The 15,608-nt window shown below is 40.2% G+C and overlaps 1 protein-coding gene across 1 annotated transcript in view; it reads right to left on the reverse strand.

Annotated features, from left to right (window-relative positions):
• Positions 1 to 2,595: 2,595 nt before the first annotated feature.
• itchb (itchy E3 ubiquitin protein ligase b) overlaps positions 2,596 to 15,608 on the reverse strand; it is a 22,988-nt gene continuing 9,975 nt past the window's right edge. Inside the window, exons 8-24 of the mRNA XM_005730844.2 lie at positions 14,923 to 15,169; positions 14,029 to 14,124; positions 13,647 to 13,821; positions 12,440 to 12,509; positions 11,686 to 11,770; positions 11,436 to 11,564; positions 10,613 to 10,685; positions 10,097 to 10,168; positions 9,831 to 9,919; positions 9,541 to 9,700; positions 7,765 to 7,898; positions 5,866 to 6,006; positions 5,581 to 5,701; positions 5,399 to 5,503; positions 5,197 to 5,293; positions 4,875 to 4,947; positions 2,596 to 4,522 (exon numbers count right to left, since the gene is read on the reverse strand). Coding sequence (XP_005730901.1) covers positions 4,423 to 4,522; positions 4,875 to 4,947; positions 5,197 to 5,293; positions 5,399 to 5,503; positions 5,581 to 5,701; positions 5,866 to 6,006; positions 7,765 to 7,898; positions 9,541 to 9,700; positions 9,831 to 9,919; positions 10,097 to 10,168; positions 10,613 to 10,685; positions 11,436 to 11,564; positions 11,686 to 11,770; positions 12,440 to 12,509; positions 13,647 to 13,821; positions 14,029 to 14,124; positions 14,923 to 15,169 — 1,967 coding nt within the window. The 3' untranslated portion in view covers positions 2,596 to 4,422. The remainder of the gene's footprint in view (positions 4,523 to 4,874; positions 4,948 to 5,196; positions 5,294 to 5,398; positions 5,504 to 5,580; positions 5,702 to 5,865; positions 6,007 to 7,764; positions 7,899 to 9,540; positions 9,701 to 9,830; positions 9,920 to 10,096; positions 10,169 to 10,612; positions 10,686 to 11,435; positions 11,565 to 11,685; positions 11,771 to 12,439; positions 12,510 to 13,646; positions 13,822 to 14,028; positions 14,125 to 14,922; positions 15,170 to 15,608) is intronic.

Genomic DNA, 15,608 nt, shown 5'->3' on the forward strand with positions numbered 1-15,608 from the left:
TTTTCTGTTTGGGTAATGGGTCTTATCGTGGCTCACTAGAGTCCCAAAGCCTTAGAAATGCCTTTCTTTTACCTGCTTCACTTACCTCTTGGTCTAGATCATAGGTGTCAAACTCTGGCCCGCCAAATTTGGCCCGCAGCCTAATTACATTTGGCCCGCGAAGCCATACCAAATTATTATTAGAGCTGGCCTACTGGTATTATACAGCTAATATATATATTGTTTAGTATTAAGCTTTGCTTGTTCCATATTCAGTTTTTCAGCAAAACTTGTTCGAGTCCATAAGAAGAGATTCATTCTTAAATCTGGAGGAAGATTTTTTTCCAATAAATATTAACGTTAGCCCGCGACCTTGTTCCAGTTTTGAATTTTGGCCCACTGTGAATTTGAGTTTGACACCCCTGGTCTAGATAATGAAATTTATTTCAAACTTCTGATAAAAAAAATGGGGTTAATTACATTTAATTCATGATTTAACAATAGGGGGTGATTACTTTTTTATACAGGTTTAACAAATTCCCATAATTAATAAAATAATTTAAAAACTAGCTGTATTTACACCAGTAATCTATGACTGATTAAAAAAACAACAAACTAAACTATACAGAATGACCAGTTTTTACCATTGCTTTTAACTTCAGCTCAACTCACAGTAGATGGTAAATCTTCCTTTAAAATCAGCCTTTACTGTTAGTTTTAGAGTGATTCATTGCCATTTCATTCATAATGGTGAATCACCCAAAAATGTTTCCAGCACCAAATTTCACTTATTTAACTACTTCTGTATATTCTTTCATCCAGACTACATTATGCTTTAGACCAGTGATTCCCAAAGTGTGGAAGAAACTCAGCTTGAAATTAAATACATGTAGTTACATGTTTATTGAAATGTATTAATATAAAAAGGTCAATTAAAATTGGTAAATAAAGGTAGTTAGTTTGTGATTTAACCCATTACTCTGACCAAAGTTTATTGATCTTGTTTGTCTCCCAGTAACAGGTGGGTCACGCATCGGCCTTTACAATTTGCATATGCCTGGGTAGATTTAGCAGTTTATAACAGATGGCTCGCGCTGACTTAGACTTTGACCCTCTTGCTGTTGGGTAACTGCAGTTGCATTTTAGATCAGAGTCCCAAGAAAGCATGCAAGCTTGCTTATTGGGAAAAGCAACCAGGATGCATCTGGCATAGTAAATACCCTGATAGTGTGGGTAGTGAAACACCACATGTAAGGAGAAAATGCTTATCATATCAGAGAGGATAAGGAACCAAACCACAACTGTGTCGTTAAACCTGCCAGGGCAAGCAAGACTAAGTAAATCAAAGTGATAAACAAGATGATACAAAATGTCTTTTTTACCAACTGCATCCCAGTAAAGGCACACAACACATTTCTGAGTTAATTTATTAAGGTGGCATTATCTATATTACACATCGTTCATATACATCAGAAATTAAACAGGGAAAAGAAAATAGTGTTAACATAAACCTCTTTTTAAAACCTCTCTTTTAAAAAAGAAACTTTGTTATTGACACCATTTACAACTTCATGTACAGGGGAGTGACAGTGGTTTATTTGGATATGGAGGCTTCTAGACAAAAAAAAAAAAAAACAAAAAAAAACAAAACCCCAAAAAAGAAAAAAAGAAGCAGTTAATATTTACATATCTATTCAACTATGTTCCCAAGATTTTAATATGCGATCGACCCAGAACAAGATCAAAACGTCATCCTGCATCAGGGAAAACAATCTGAGGCAAAGCTGTAAATAGGCAACTAGACCAACTTTCCATCTTGATACATTCATCAGTTTTTATGCTAGCATTGTCTCAGTAGTTGTTGTCCTAGCCGAGGTCACACTTGACTATTTAAAAACAGGCCACGTGACACCCCCCCCCCAAGCTCAATCTGGTGCAGTCCAGAGTATTCACTTTAGCATAAAGCAACCTGCGGTGGATCATCTCTGCCGGCTTCAAGCTGCTAACAAAGCATGCCTGAAGCCCGAGGGTGGAAATAAGGCTACCTGAAGGCTAATGACAGATGATCTCACCATGCACGTGGAAACGGTGAGTCCAGGGGTACAGACAAAGCAGAATGGAACTCGCACACGCTGGGGGTGTTGGGAAAGAAAGTGCCGTGCTTTATTAGACTAACACCGCCTGAATCCAATGCCCCCATCAGTGACCCCAACAGTCTTTCAAGTGTGTAACCTGAATCATTCAAAGGAGCGCTCTAAAAATGAGAACCCACACTACCTGCTGCTCTAAATTTCATATGATTGATGCCAAACTACACCAACCTCAGCGCGCACACACACACACACACACACAAAACTCTGGATACCACCTTGGCAAAGCATCAGGAGGTTTCTTTGTGCATTCACATTTTAATACAACAATCTGCCCAAGTCAGCTGTTCCATGATACATAACCTAGAAGGTGAAGCAAGAATCTCTCTCACACACAAACACACCTTTTCACTTTCGTAATGCATTCTAGGTAAGGTAAAAAAAATTTAAGAATACGAAGCTATGGAAGACTTATCATTTTCAAACAAAAACAAAAAAACAAAAAACAAAACAAAAAGCTTAAAATCATGACATTAAAAATAATGCAGGATTTAAAAAAAAATAAAAATAAAAATCAAGATCCCGTCTGAGATTAAAGTGGTTATTTTAGGAGAAAAAAAAACGTTTTGTTAAGAAGTGGTCACATTACAGAGTGCTGGTCTGTGATAACAACTATCACAGCATCTCGGTCTGTATGTTATTTTCATTTGAACAGGCCTGAATCATGGGCGAGTATCTTCAAAGTGCAGATGTTTATAATGAGAAGGTCATTTTGTGACCATAATTGTCAGCTGTGATACACTGCAGGCACGAACCTGCAGGTGGTGTCGTCTCGAGTCTGAATTTGAAGTCCGGGCTCACCCCTCCCCCTCTTATAAATTTACCACTTTAATCTCAGACTTCTTCTTCCCAGGAATTCATGACTTATTTTTTTTCCTTGAAGCAGTACAATGCCTCGCACAGTTTTAAAATTCTGTTTTTCTTAGAATTACCCAAATCCACAAACTATAGAATTACAAACTGCTTTCTCTGCTAAAAGCATTTAGAGGTAAAATGTTCCTCTAAGTGGAAAAGGGAAGACAGAATTCAACCTTTTTCAATTCCAAAACGCTTTGTCTCTTTCATTTTGTCTCTCGCTGTAGGGTTTGTAAAAGTTCAACTAAGGCAAAGCGCTCGATCCAATTCAAATGCTACACGTGTACAAAAAGCTACAAACTGCTTATTTTCAAGCTGTTAAGTGAGCATTCAAAATATCCATTATCATTTAAAAGTTGATTTGGTTTGACTTGATTTTGGTGTCTTGTTTTCAAACTTTTAACTTTAAATAGCATCAAAACAAATCTCGATTCATTAATTACTAAAAAGGATTTCCTCAGGATGTTAATTTATTTAATTTTTAATCAAGACTATCCCGTGAAATAAAAGGAGAAAGCTGGAAAACATTTTAAAGCTGATACTAAGATGAATAACTTAAAAGACTCCCCCAGGATACTCTAATCCACAGTGTCCCCCATCACACATCACAGCGTGCAAACTCTGGCCCTATAAAACTAGGGCCTCTAAGTTCTCTTCCACTCTTCCCACCACTAAAGACAATGGAGGTTACAACACTTTTCACAATCATCGAATCGATTCCCAGATCAAATACTAAAGAAGCAGGAACGCAAAATAGGCATGTGGCCAAATCTCTCTGAAGCACCAGGATTGTCTGTTAGTAAAAGTTTGAAGCACTACTTTTGAGAAAAAAAAAAAAAAGGGTCTTGTTATAATTAACATGCAGATCAAAGTGTGAGTTCGATTCTAAAACAACAGAATTTAAAAATGATTTTTGGTGACTCTCACGTCAGTTTTAGAAGAAAAAGCAGACCCTCTCAATCTCTTTAAAGGTTTTACTCCTGGAACTTCTTGTGCTCCGTCAGGTCAAGATGTTTTCAGTTTAACCCCTCCTTCTTACCTGACATGATCATATGAGTCGAAAGCACAAAACAAAAAACCTGTAGTCTTGTTAAACAGATGTCACAGAGGACGAGTTCACCGGGCATAGAGCGGTGCACATTCTGAGAGACGGGAGCAGCGTCCGTGTTTTGGTTTGAAACGATACAAAAATTTCTCCAAGCTGTCGGGCGTGCAGAGGCCTGCTGAGACTGCAGTGTGCAGGGCCCGTGCCCAAAACCCAACAACATGCAGACAACAGTCTAGCATATGCTCCCATAGAAGTACTACACATGTGAGTGCATGCATGAGCACAAACTCCCAAAAACTCCTGCCTATTCTAAAGAGGCTCCCTGATTTGAACACCGGTGGGGTTTTTTCATTCCTCCAGACTCCTGCACCCAGCTCCTCCTGGTTTTCTTTACTCCTGTCCAAAGCCTTCCGTTTCCTCAATGGCAAACATCAGCTTCTCTTTCAGCTGCTCGTAGCTCTTGTAGGGTGGCAAATCCAGTCTGTTGAAGCTGGAAAATGAACATTAAAAAAATGTATTTTAGCTTGAAAAGCTGATTCTGGTGCTACCACAACAAACCTAGCTTGATTCTGAAGTGAGCCTATGTCAGTGTGGAGCTGTGTGCTTGGATGAAAACTAAAGAAGTTTAAGGACAGTTGAAACAACTCTGAAGTAGGTTGTAAATCTGCCTTCATAATATCCAGGCCCAATTGGAAAACTGTACTGTCTCCATAGTTATTTCAACACTGTCCATAACACTTCTGCAACTCAAAACAGTTCTGTTCTTTTACATGAGGTGGGGTGTATGCCCATTATCATCCATCCGCACCCAGTAGTTTCTTTAGTCCTCTGTATGAACTCACCATGTGTGACTTCTGGGAAGCCAGTTTTCTTTTCCCACCTTCTCAATGCAGAACTTTTGAGCACCGTTGCTTCCTACGAGGTGAAGCACAACTCACTGTTAAGTTTGATCCTTACAGAAAAGGTGAACTTTCAAAACAAATTGCAATAATTTGACAGTTTCCTACCTAACACACTAAAGGCTACAAATGGCTTAAATCTTAACCATGAGAACAAACATACAACTGAAATAAACCACCAAAAAAACTTTGTAGGTTATCCTTTGGCGTCATGCTGCATGTAGAATCATTTGGCACTTCAAATGGTCATCCCTGCAATATTTACCCATGAGGTCATTGAAGCCTCCGACTGGCAGGCGACAGGTACCAGTGACGAACTGCAGCAGTCTCATCCTCTTCTCATTGTCCATCTCCTTCACCAGCTGCAGGAGAAAAAACAAACAAAAAAAAAAGAAAGATTAAAGACCATATTATCATATTATTATAAACTTCAGTTTAATGAGTCACTCCTTCAGCTTCACACTGACCTGCCAGAACCAGACGATCTGTTTACTGCTGCGAGCATAGTGTCTGTAGATGGTGTTTCTTTGCCAGTCTACCAGGTCAATCTCCTGCATACCACACAGCATGACCTGGGACGGAATACATTTTCATTAAGACAAAAAGTATACCGCTCACTCCATTCTTGAGTATTTGTCTTTAAGCATACCTCCAACTCTTTTGCATCAAAGTACTGCAGGTACTGCTGAGGGAGGACCTCATTGAAGCCTTCAAAGAAAGCCTGTGTCTGCTCTTCTACTCCTCTGGACAGGCGCCACTCTGCCACCAGCCTGCACAGGCAAACACAAGCCCAACCTTAAAACCTAAAAAAACTCTTATCTTAATAAACATGTCATATGAGCCTTATATTGAATTGACATAATAATAATAATAATAATAATAATAATAGACAATGATCTGAATTAACAACTAAATGGAAAACCCTGAAATCCACCTGATGTACTCCTCCTTGTTCTCTTCTGTGACTTGGATGTCACCTCCTCCTGGCTTCAGCTCATGGGTGGAGATCTCCCCCAGGATCTCCTTGTCAACAGAGAAGAACATCTCCAGCCCGCACTCCTCAATGTTGTTATCCCTAAAGAGCAACAAGGTCCCTGCAGCATTACTGTTACAACAAGTTTTCATCCGTGTCATGTTATTCCGTTATCATGACACATTCTACACTTAAAGCTCTGAGAGTCTAACACCACAGGAAATTTGCTGCAGCCAAGAATGATTTGAAAACCTGACCAAGGGTTAAAGACTAACACGTTTCAGTGACCTATTAATGCTGCTGACGACATTTCTTTCTCCGCTCATCCAGCTAAAATGTTGCCCAAGGGGATTTAGAGCTACTCAAGGCCCAATTTTAAGAACATTTTCTTCATGGTTTCCCCAGGAAATGTTAAGCTTGAATTAGATTAGATTAGCATTAGAAGGTAATTAAAAGTGACTGAAGAACATGGAATCAATTATTTTGTAAAAATGTAAATTCAGTTTTGAGTTACTAGTCACAGTTATTCATGTGACTAAAAAGGACTAAAAATCACATGAGATGTTTGGCTAACCGCAGGATGTTAATGGAGGTTTTGATCATTGTGCTGGGGTTCTGTTGACAATTAATGATGGCATAAAAAATATTTATGTCATCTGTAGCCAGTTAATATAAAACTTCCAGAACTGAATAAGCTTCTCGGATGAGATGTGAAACGTACTCAAAAAACACTCACGTCTAGCCACTTTTCTTCTCAAGCTTTTTAGATAAGACTTCACTGATTTTTTTTCTCCAGTTCTTTGTAGGTTAGATTACTTAATAGGACTAGACTTTGCAATCCCAAATGACTGAGCTCAGTACTCATCTTGAGGGGGTTTTGAGGCATCATTTCAATTGGCTGTCCCCACAAAGACAGGAAATATGTAATCGGCTTAATTTGTTTTGTTTGTCAGCAGTGTAGCATCCACAGTTTTCAACCCATGACATTTATTTGGTAATAAATAAATAAATAAATAAATAAATGAATAAATGAATAAATAAATAAAATAAAATAAAATAAAATAAAATAAAATAAAAAATTATCGGATCAAAGTCAAGGCCCCACAAAATGTGAAAAGCAGTAAAAGCTTTATTTTACCCACAATTTCTTTTCTTCAAACTTCCCAATAACAGGGTCTCTGGGGATGTGAGCAACTGGGTTGACCTTCATTTTTAGCGCCCAAGTTGACCAGTGCAATATGAAAGGACATATGGTTACTCCCCCCCAATATGAGACCCTACAACATCAAGATGGACCCATAATGTTTCGCAAAAGAAATCACACGCTGCATGAATACATCTTAAAAATCTCACGTTTTTACAGCTTATAAAAGCAAAAGATTTCAGCCAATTCTGCCCCAATCATGTGGGTGAAAAAGATAGAAAATAAACCATTTTAGACTGTATGTGCTTCAAGGTCACAGGTCAAAGGTCAGGTATCAGCGCGTTGTCAGCAGGCTGACGTCAGCATGTTGTAATAAAAAAAAATAAAAATCATAAAACATCAAAGTTTTATTACAGCCCCTGCCGTTTGGGGGACAGTTCTTGTTTCATTAATGAGTTAGTGTAACAAAGTGCAGTGATGTGTCATTTCTCCACACAAATAAACACGAGCAGCACATTAAGCACACTGTTACTCTTCTCTTCATAAATAAAACCTGAGATGTATAGGGTGATACACACCAATACAAAGACATAAACAATCTAATGTATTAGTAACTTTGTAATAAGAAATGTCAACAAGTTCATTTAGAATGAGAATAATTAAGAATGCATCGTCTCTCAAACCGCTTTACACACACAGCAGTTTTGTGAACTCACTTGATCCACATGAGGGAGTTGTAGAACTCCGGATCAATGGACTCCAGGTCGTGGAGGGTCAGCGGCTTGTTGAGGATGCGCTTGTAAAATGGCAGTGAGAAACCAGTGTCGATGAACTTGCCATGGAAAAGAGCCTGAGGGGGAAATGCAAGTTCATCATTATTACACACAATCAATCAAAGCTTTATTCGCCACATGCAGGTTGCCCTGCAGTGAAATGGGACCCCCCCCCCCGACCTTACACACACAACACAGACATTACATGGGGATACAAGTCGGAGATTGGTAGCGTTACAGAAAAAACACTGAAATGTACACTACAATGGGGAAAGTACAAGAGGAAAAAAAGAGACCTCTACTCATGCTGTACTTCCATGGTAGGATAGCATGAGAACAGGAAACAAAAAAACTCCTCTGCACAAAAAGCACAAAAATGTCCACAGCACAACATTGTGAAGGACATGACAAGCCACAGGATTGGGTGGGGGGTGAGGAGTAATCCGAAGCGAACACAGCAGCCACCCTGCACAGCGCTACCATCCCAGCGCGTCACACAGACCTGACGTGTTCCCCCGCAGGAAACAAGCATCGAAGGCGTTTGGAAAGGGAGGGGGATAAGTGTGTGCTTATCAGTGTAAGTGTATGTGTGTGCGTGTCCATAGTTCAGCTGAGACAGTGTCCTTTGCCCTGCCAGGCTAAGAAAACAGTCTACCAGCCAACCCAGGTGGCCTTGCATGGAATGGGAAGGAACAGACTCAACAGTCGTTATCAGGGAGTTTTTGTTCGGTTCCGGCCTTGAGCCCACAGCTGGCGCCGAAGGGGTAGCCGCATTATTATAATGGTGATTTTTCTTTTACAAACAACTCATGAGAATTTCAAGCTGTTTTAACACTCCGACACCGGTCTCTCAATCTCCCGTTGGATAGCTGCGAGTTTCTCCATGATGTTATTTACCTTCAATTCCGTGGTCTTTTCAGTTTTTTGCTCACAGAGCAGATTCTGAGACCTCATGACCGCAGCCAACTGATCCGCGATGTAATCCAGCTTCCGCCCAGAGGTGTTGTTCCGAGTGGATTCTTCCCTGATGTAATCCAATATACGCTCAGAGGTGTTATTCTGAGCCTTCACTGCAGCCGTTAGCGCCTCCAAGCTCTTAACCATGCTGCATTCAGTGAGCCCTACCTGAGAAGCCGCACCTCGTCCCATCGTTTCAATCCCAGCGGGCAGCCTTGGGGGGGTTTGAACAGCCAGTTCCGCTTTCTTAATTCTCCGATAAGCCAGGGCCAAGCCAGCTCCGATCAGCAAGAACCCTGTTATCATGGTTCCGAATAGGTAGATATCTTCAGCGTCCTCGATTGACAGTCCTGCCAGGCACACGATCCTCCATGTCTGCCACCCATCCATTGTGTATCCGGCAGGGAAAGTCCCTCCAGGGCACTCGGGCTCTCCCGAGCCCAGACTTCTCGTTGAGAAAAGGGTGTCAATAGCATTCAGAGACCAGTTGATCAAATCCATAATTCTCTTTAGGTTTTAGAAACAGACTGTGAGAGTGTGTTCCAGGGAAAGTAATACAAAAAAACCCCCAAAAAAAACCACGAGACAAGACAAGGACATGAGGAGCTAAGCAGGGAAGATAAGGGAGAGGAGAAAAGTGCGACCGCCTTCGCTGAGAGCCAAAGAGAAACACCTTACTGTTATAAATAATGCTACAGTGACTCTTACAATATCTTACTTGCCATTACAGCTTTAAAACCAGCATATGAGAAAGTGACTAACCATGGCAATAAAGCGTCCTATGAACTTGAAATACTTGAGGTGGTCAGGGTTGATGTAGGAGGCTGGGTTGATCTGAAGACAGTAGTTATCTTTACCAGCATATTCAAACAGGCAATACATCGGGTTCAAAACCTCATGGGACAGCAGGAAGAACCACTCCCTGTGAGTGAGGAGAAGACAAGGCAGAAGTGAGTGTGGGATGAGAAATCCAGCAAATACATAAATAAAAATGACAGCAGCAGCCCAATAATAGTTCTATGCTATGAATTCTGAGACTTCTCATAACTAACCTGGAAACACCGCCATAGTCAAGCCCTTCTTCTCCAGGGAAGATGATCCACAGCCTCCTTCGCAGATCTTGAGCATTTAAGCTCATTATCTACAACAAAGACAACAGACTGATATACCACCTGTGAAATCACTATTATTCTAAAACAAAATACCCCAGTATCATAATTAGGAATTTTACAGTCTGCTTACTTTATGCCCTGCACTTTTGTCATTATTATGCATTAATAAATACAATGAACAGTGTGGCTCAAGGTGGTTGCTGTACCTGCTGGAAGGAGTCCTCAAACAGGGTTTTTCTGGATACGTTGATCTTGACGTGTTGAGGCATCGCCAGTTGCTGGAGAAAAGAAAAATGCCAGCAACAGTTAATTTTGCAGTGAAGACTCACTGGTTCGCCTTAAAGGATTACGTTTTTTTTTTATTTAACATGGTACGCACACAAATATTACACATGCACACTAAATAAAGCAAAAACAGTGCACTCCCCTGTTTATGATGACTTGGGATTTTTTGTTATCCATCGAAGACTGTGGGAGTTCAGACTTGATAACAACAAATTGAGTTGAAATGAACCTAAGGTCATCAGTCACCGTGAATAAATTTATGACTGACTAAACGGAATTCATCTCTACTTTGTTTCATCATGCAATTTGAGAGATCCATTAGAAAGATATGGAATACTCCATTTTCCACATAGTGTCAGTGGATATGGTGTAATGCCAGGAATCTGCAGATTTTTATTCTAAAGACAACAACTCTCCTTTCCTGTAGTGACACCCACCTGGCACCAGAATCTGAAGTACTGTACTTTGGCTTTGAAGTCTCGAACATAGGTGATCTGGGGTCCATTTTCACTGTGACAAAAAAGAAGGAAAAACCAGAGTTTCATTTAATCCGTTAATACCTTAAATATTACTTTCAGATATTTCGATCTCACACTCGCTTCCACTCCCATGAACGCCCACATAAATGTCCTTGCAAAATATATTTTAAAAAAGCGATCCACTTACAAAAACGTACATGAGAAGGTTATAAACATGTGAATTTTGCCACTGTTCATCTTAGTTTACATAACCACATTCTCATCACCTTCCACCCAAACTGGTTTTTCCACCTGAGTGAAAAAACCAGACCCAAGCCTCAACTCAGTAACTATCAGGACTGAGAATGCTGTAGGAGACTAGGTGACCCATTAGTCATATCAGGCTAATGCATCACGACTTCTAAAATTAGAGAGGGATTCTTAGGACAGTGACACATATGACTGAAAATCAGCTGAAACATAACTACCAGGTATATCAAAGCTACCTTGTGAGATGCTAGATCAACTGTGAAATTAAACTATTTATGTTTCCTTGTTTCCAAAATACTCAGAATGTCTTTTAAAAGAATGATGATTATGTTTAGAAGAACACAAGATGGTTTGAGATATAAACGTGTTTGTTGCTTCTGTTACAAAGTATCATTATGGCAGTAATTAGCAATAAAACTATTTTTGAAAAGAATGTACATCTTTTAGTTAGCCAATGTGACTGTGTCTTCTATATCTTTCTGAAGCCTTAAAATTTTGGGAGAATGGAAAAGAATGCATTGGAATAACATACAGTGAGGATTTTCCAGTGCGGGGGTCGATGTAGGTGGTGGTTCTCCTGGTGTGGTCGACAAAATAAGGAATACCGTCTACAGTGAAGCGCATCTCCCAGCCTTCAGGAAGGGGCTTCTCATTCAGCAAACTGAAAAACGACATTAGACCTTTTCCTGTTTAATGTTATGGAAAAAAAAACACACTACAGATATACAAGTTTTATGTTTATCTGATAACAAAAACAGTGGAATATGCAAACACACACTAACCCCTGTGTTCTTGGATCCTCCCACTGTGTTGACCGTGTAGGGTGATGCACAAAATAAACTCTGCCATTGGAGTCTGTTCTCTTCTCTGCAAGCACACAAAGTGAGACATTATATTGCCCTACCCTAACTCCATCTTTACTTTACATTATAATAGATTAATGCAAAAGCCACAATTAAGCATAGCTACCTTTGAATTATTTAACTTTATTATTATTATTGAGAAATTAGGGACGAGTGTCTTTTTCATGCTACAAACATCTCTACCTTAATCAAATATAAAGATAGCTTAATTTAAAGGGGTTATATTAAATAATAAAAATAAATCCTGCTGTGGCTATCATGATATAACACTTTATATCAGGGCTGGCAGCTCAGCAGCTACCAGGCTACTGCTAGAAAAAAAGTCCCCAATGTAGACATCGAATATAATCCAACAGGTTCCAGAAGGCAGTCACAATAAATGTTGAAAACTGATGTTCAAATGCTAAAACAATGAAAAATCCAAATGTGACAGAAAATATGAGAACAATATGTGATTTAAGCCACTTCCAATGAGAGTGTAGGACAATGATTGACATATGTGAGAGTTCATCTCAGCAACTGGAACCTTGAATGTCCGCTGGTAAAACACTATCAGCAACAAAGCATTGCACAACAAGCAAATGGCTTCCTGTGTGGATGTCTCTTAGCAACAATTGTAGTTAACAGTGACAGAAACTTTTGTATTTAAATTAGAAAGTCATTATGACCTTACCCCATCCCTGTGGTAGAGGCCCAAGAGGATCATACTCCTTATTTTGAGTGGCTGTGGTCTGGTCTTGGGCCTACACAGCAGAAGATGATCGTTAATGAAGCGTCTTCACTTGTATGTATGACATAACAGATATGCCAAGCTTTGTGTTTAACAAGCTTGGCATGTTTTTAAGATAGTGGCGTGTAAGGACATATGCAGTGGCACAGCGATCCCAACTACTGTGCATCTTTTTGTGTTTTCCCCCCACACCCCGCTTATTCCTGCTGTCTACTATTTGTATTTTATTCTGACACAGGTGGTGTGGAGCACCCACAATTTCGTTGTACATGTACAATGACAATAAAGGGCTATTCTATTCTGTATTAGAGCAAGAGGCCTGTAACTACAGGGCCAAAGTAACATCTCAAAAGCAGTGAGCCACCTTTTTCCATTAATAGCAATGTCACAGAAATATGGCAACATAAAGTAAACTATAAGCTATATCCAGCACAGTACTTATGTATATATTTTGTATAAAATGCTTCAAGAAAAGAAAGATATCTAGCTTTTTTTCTCAACTTGCATCCTTCAATCGATCTTCAATCAAAATCCGATTTCCTAATCATTTAGTATTTGTGTCTGTGAAGGTTCTCAGTAATCCAGGTCATTGTAGTCAAAGGAGCTTGCAAAGAAAAGCGCCTGGACTTCTTTAAGTTGCTTGAAGACGTTTCACCTCTCATCCGAGAAGCTTCTTCAGTTCTAAGGTCAAATTCCTGAGGTCAGATGGCCCAGGATGTAGATCCTGGCCCAGGATGTAGATCCTGGCCCAGGATGTAGATCCTGGCCCAGGATGTAGATCCTGGGCCAGGAATTCGCATGATAAGGTGGGGCCAGGTTTCACAATGAGCTCACCCGAAACCCTGGCTGATTGGGACCCACACCCATTTTCACACCTTGGCTCAGGCGATTAGAGGATCATCAGGGGATAATCCCACTAGGTTTAAATCTGGAACTCCTCACAGTTTGACCTTAGAACTGAAGAAGCTTCTCGGATGAGAGGTGAAACATCTTCAAGCAACTTAAAGAAGTCCAGGCGCTTTTCTTTGCATTTAGTATTTGTATTACAAGACTGTAAATTCACAGATGAGACACACCTATAGTCACTATATCCCAGCTTATTACCATCCAAGTCAACACAATGCATCACATGATAAAGAGGATGTCTCACCCCAAATATAAATCTCTGGTTGAATTGCTGCATGGCGCCCTGCAGCTGGCTTCGCTGGTGCTGCCATTGTTCATAATTGCGCACTGACTCCACAGTGGGGCGTTGCCATGTGGTGGTACGTGTCATGTGATCAACAAAGTAGACCCGCCCCATTTGGTCAACACGACGCTCCCAGCTGAAGGTGTAAAGTGGGGGGGGGAATAAATGCTTCAATGACAGAAAAACCATACGCTTTTTCCAGGCTAAAGGACATGACAAATATATCACTGGATGAAGTGAACAACAAGAATATAACCAGTATCTACTATTATAACAGTCCAATAACACTAGAGATGACTTTCTAAGAAAAAATCTAAGTGATAGAGGGGTTTTTTTTGTTTACCCATGGGGCAGTGGTTCAGGCCGTTCCCACGTTGTTTTCTTCTCCACGTGATCAACATAATAAAGCCTGCCGTTCTGATCCACTCTCTGCTCCCATCTAGAAAAAGGAACAATGATAAAGTTCAGGCCACTTTTCTTAATGGTGCAAGACACTACTCTAGCAGATTAGGTACAGATTTATAATTTCTAGCATTTTCTACACGAGTCATCCTAGTAGAAAAACAGCTAACAGCCAGTGAAGGTCACAATGATGTCATAGGAGCACAGAGCTCAGTAAGGGATGTTTACAGAATTACAGGCTGGATGAAGCCAGACCAAAAAAAGACCACGATCGTCACAACCATGTTTAATATATAAAATGTGAGATAAAGTCATTCACTGTTTAGGCATATCTGCTCTCAACAGACAAACAAGTGGCATGTCACCTTGTCTTTTCAGTAAGAAGATTCTGCTATGCTAAAAACTGCTCTCACATTTATCACTCATGTTTGCATATTCGTTTGATTTTTTTATCGTTACAATATTCAGCATGCTCCGTCATCTAACGTGTCATTAGATTGATGAATGGAATATGAATGCTCATCTGACCTTGCCTTGTTCAGGTATTTCTGTACTGTTTTAGAAAACATTAATTTACGGCTAAGCAACAGCCCCTTTTCTTTATTTTTTCAGTAGTTAAGCATTTTTTCTCTGGATGAAGCTTCCTTTTCTTGGTCTATTTATACTACAGCGCAGTCAGCCGCTTTAGCAATTAGTAGTTTGGCTTGGGCACTATTATTGCTTAGCATGGCTTTGGAGATTAGATAATCGTTTCCATTCTTTCACATTCATGACTTATGACTGTACAGAAAACCTCTCTCAGTTCTTCTGCAAGAATTAGAAAATGAGCACCAACCCAGGAGGCAAGGGTCCTGTGCTGACTGCGGGGACTCTGGGAGTGACAGCAGGGGTGATGGTGCTGGTCGGCTGCCTGGTTGCTGCAGCTCCAGAACCGGAGGCCACTGTGGAGTTCCTGTCAGAGCCCCATGATGGACTTGAGTCTGGGGCTGATGAGGGACCCGAGGCCGGCGCTCGCACTGGGGTATCAGAACCTGACTGGCCATCGCTGCAGTCTGCTGCAGCAGAGTCATTGCTGGAAGATGCTGAAGAAAGAAAATGGTGGATCCTCACTTTAAACACGGCCAGAGCATATGAACAAGGCTTCAACAGGCTTCAACAGGCTTCACACTGCTCTAAACAAATTTTAAGACAGTTTTGTCTGCTCTTGAATGTCACTACTATGTGATGTCACCATTTCCTTAAAATATTCACCTTAGGGACATGGATCTAACTAGGAGCATTTTTGTTCAAATCTTTTTGTACTGGTGAGGGCCAGCCAATTAGAAGAAACTTAACTTAACCCTTTAAGACCTACCATAGAACCAAGTCCGCCAGAGCTTATATTATATTTTTACATGCTGTGGAGCCATTTTTGGGAGCATTTCAAGTTGCTATACATCAATACAACCATTATAGCCCAGATTTTAATAATATGTATTCATTAAGTGCATAGTAATTACATAAATTGCAAAAAAGTGCAAT

The sequence above is a fragment of the Pundamilia nyererei genome, unplaced genomic scaffold (genome assembly GCF_000239375.1).
Source record: "Pundamilia nyererei isolate P.nyererei 1_Seehausen unplaced genomic scaffold, PunNye1.0 scaffold00039, whole genome shotgun sequence".
Classification (NCBI taxonomy): Eukaryota; Metazoa; Chordata; class Actinopteri; order Cichliformes; family Cichlidae; genus Pundamilia; species Pundamilia nyererei.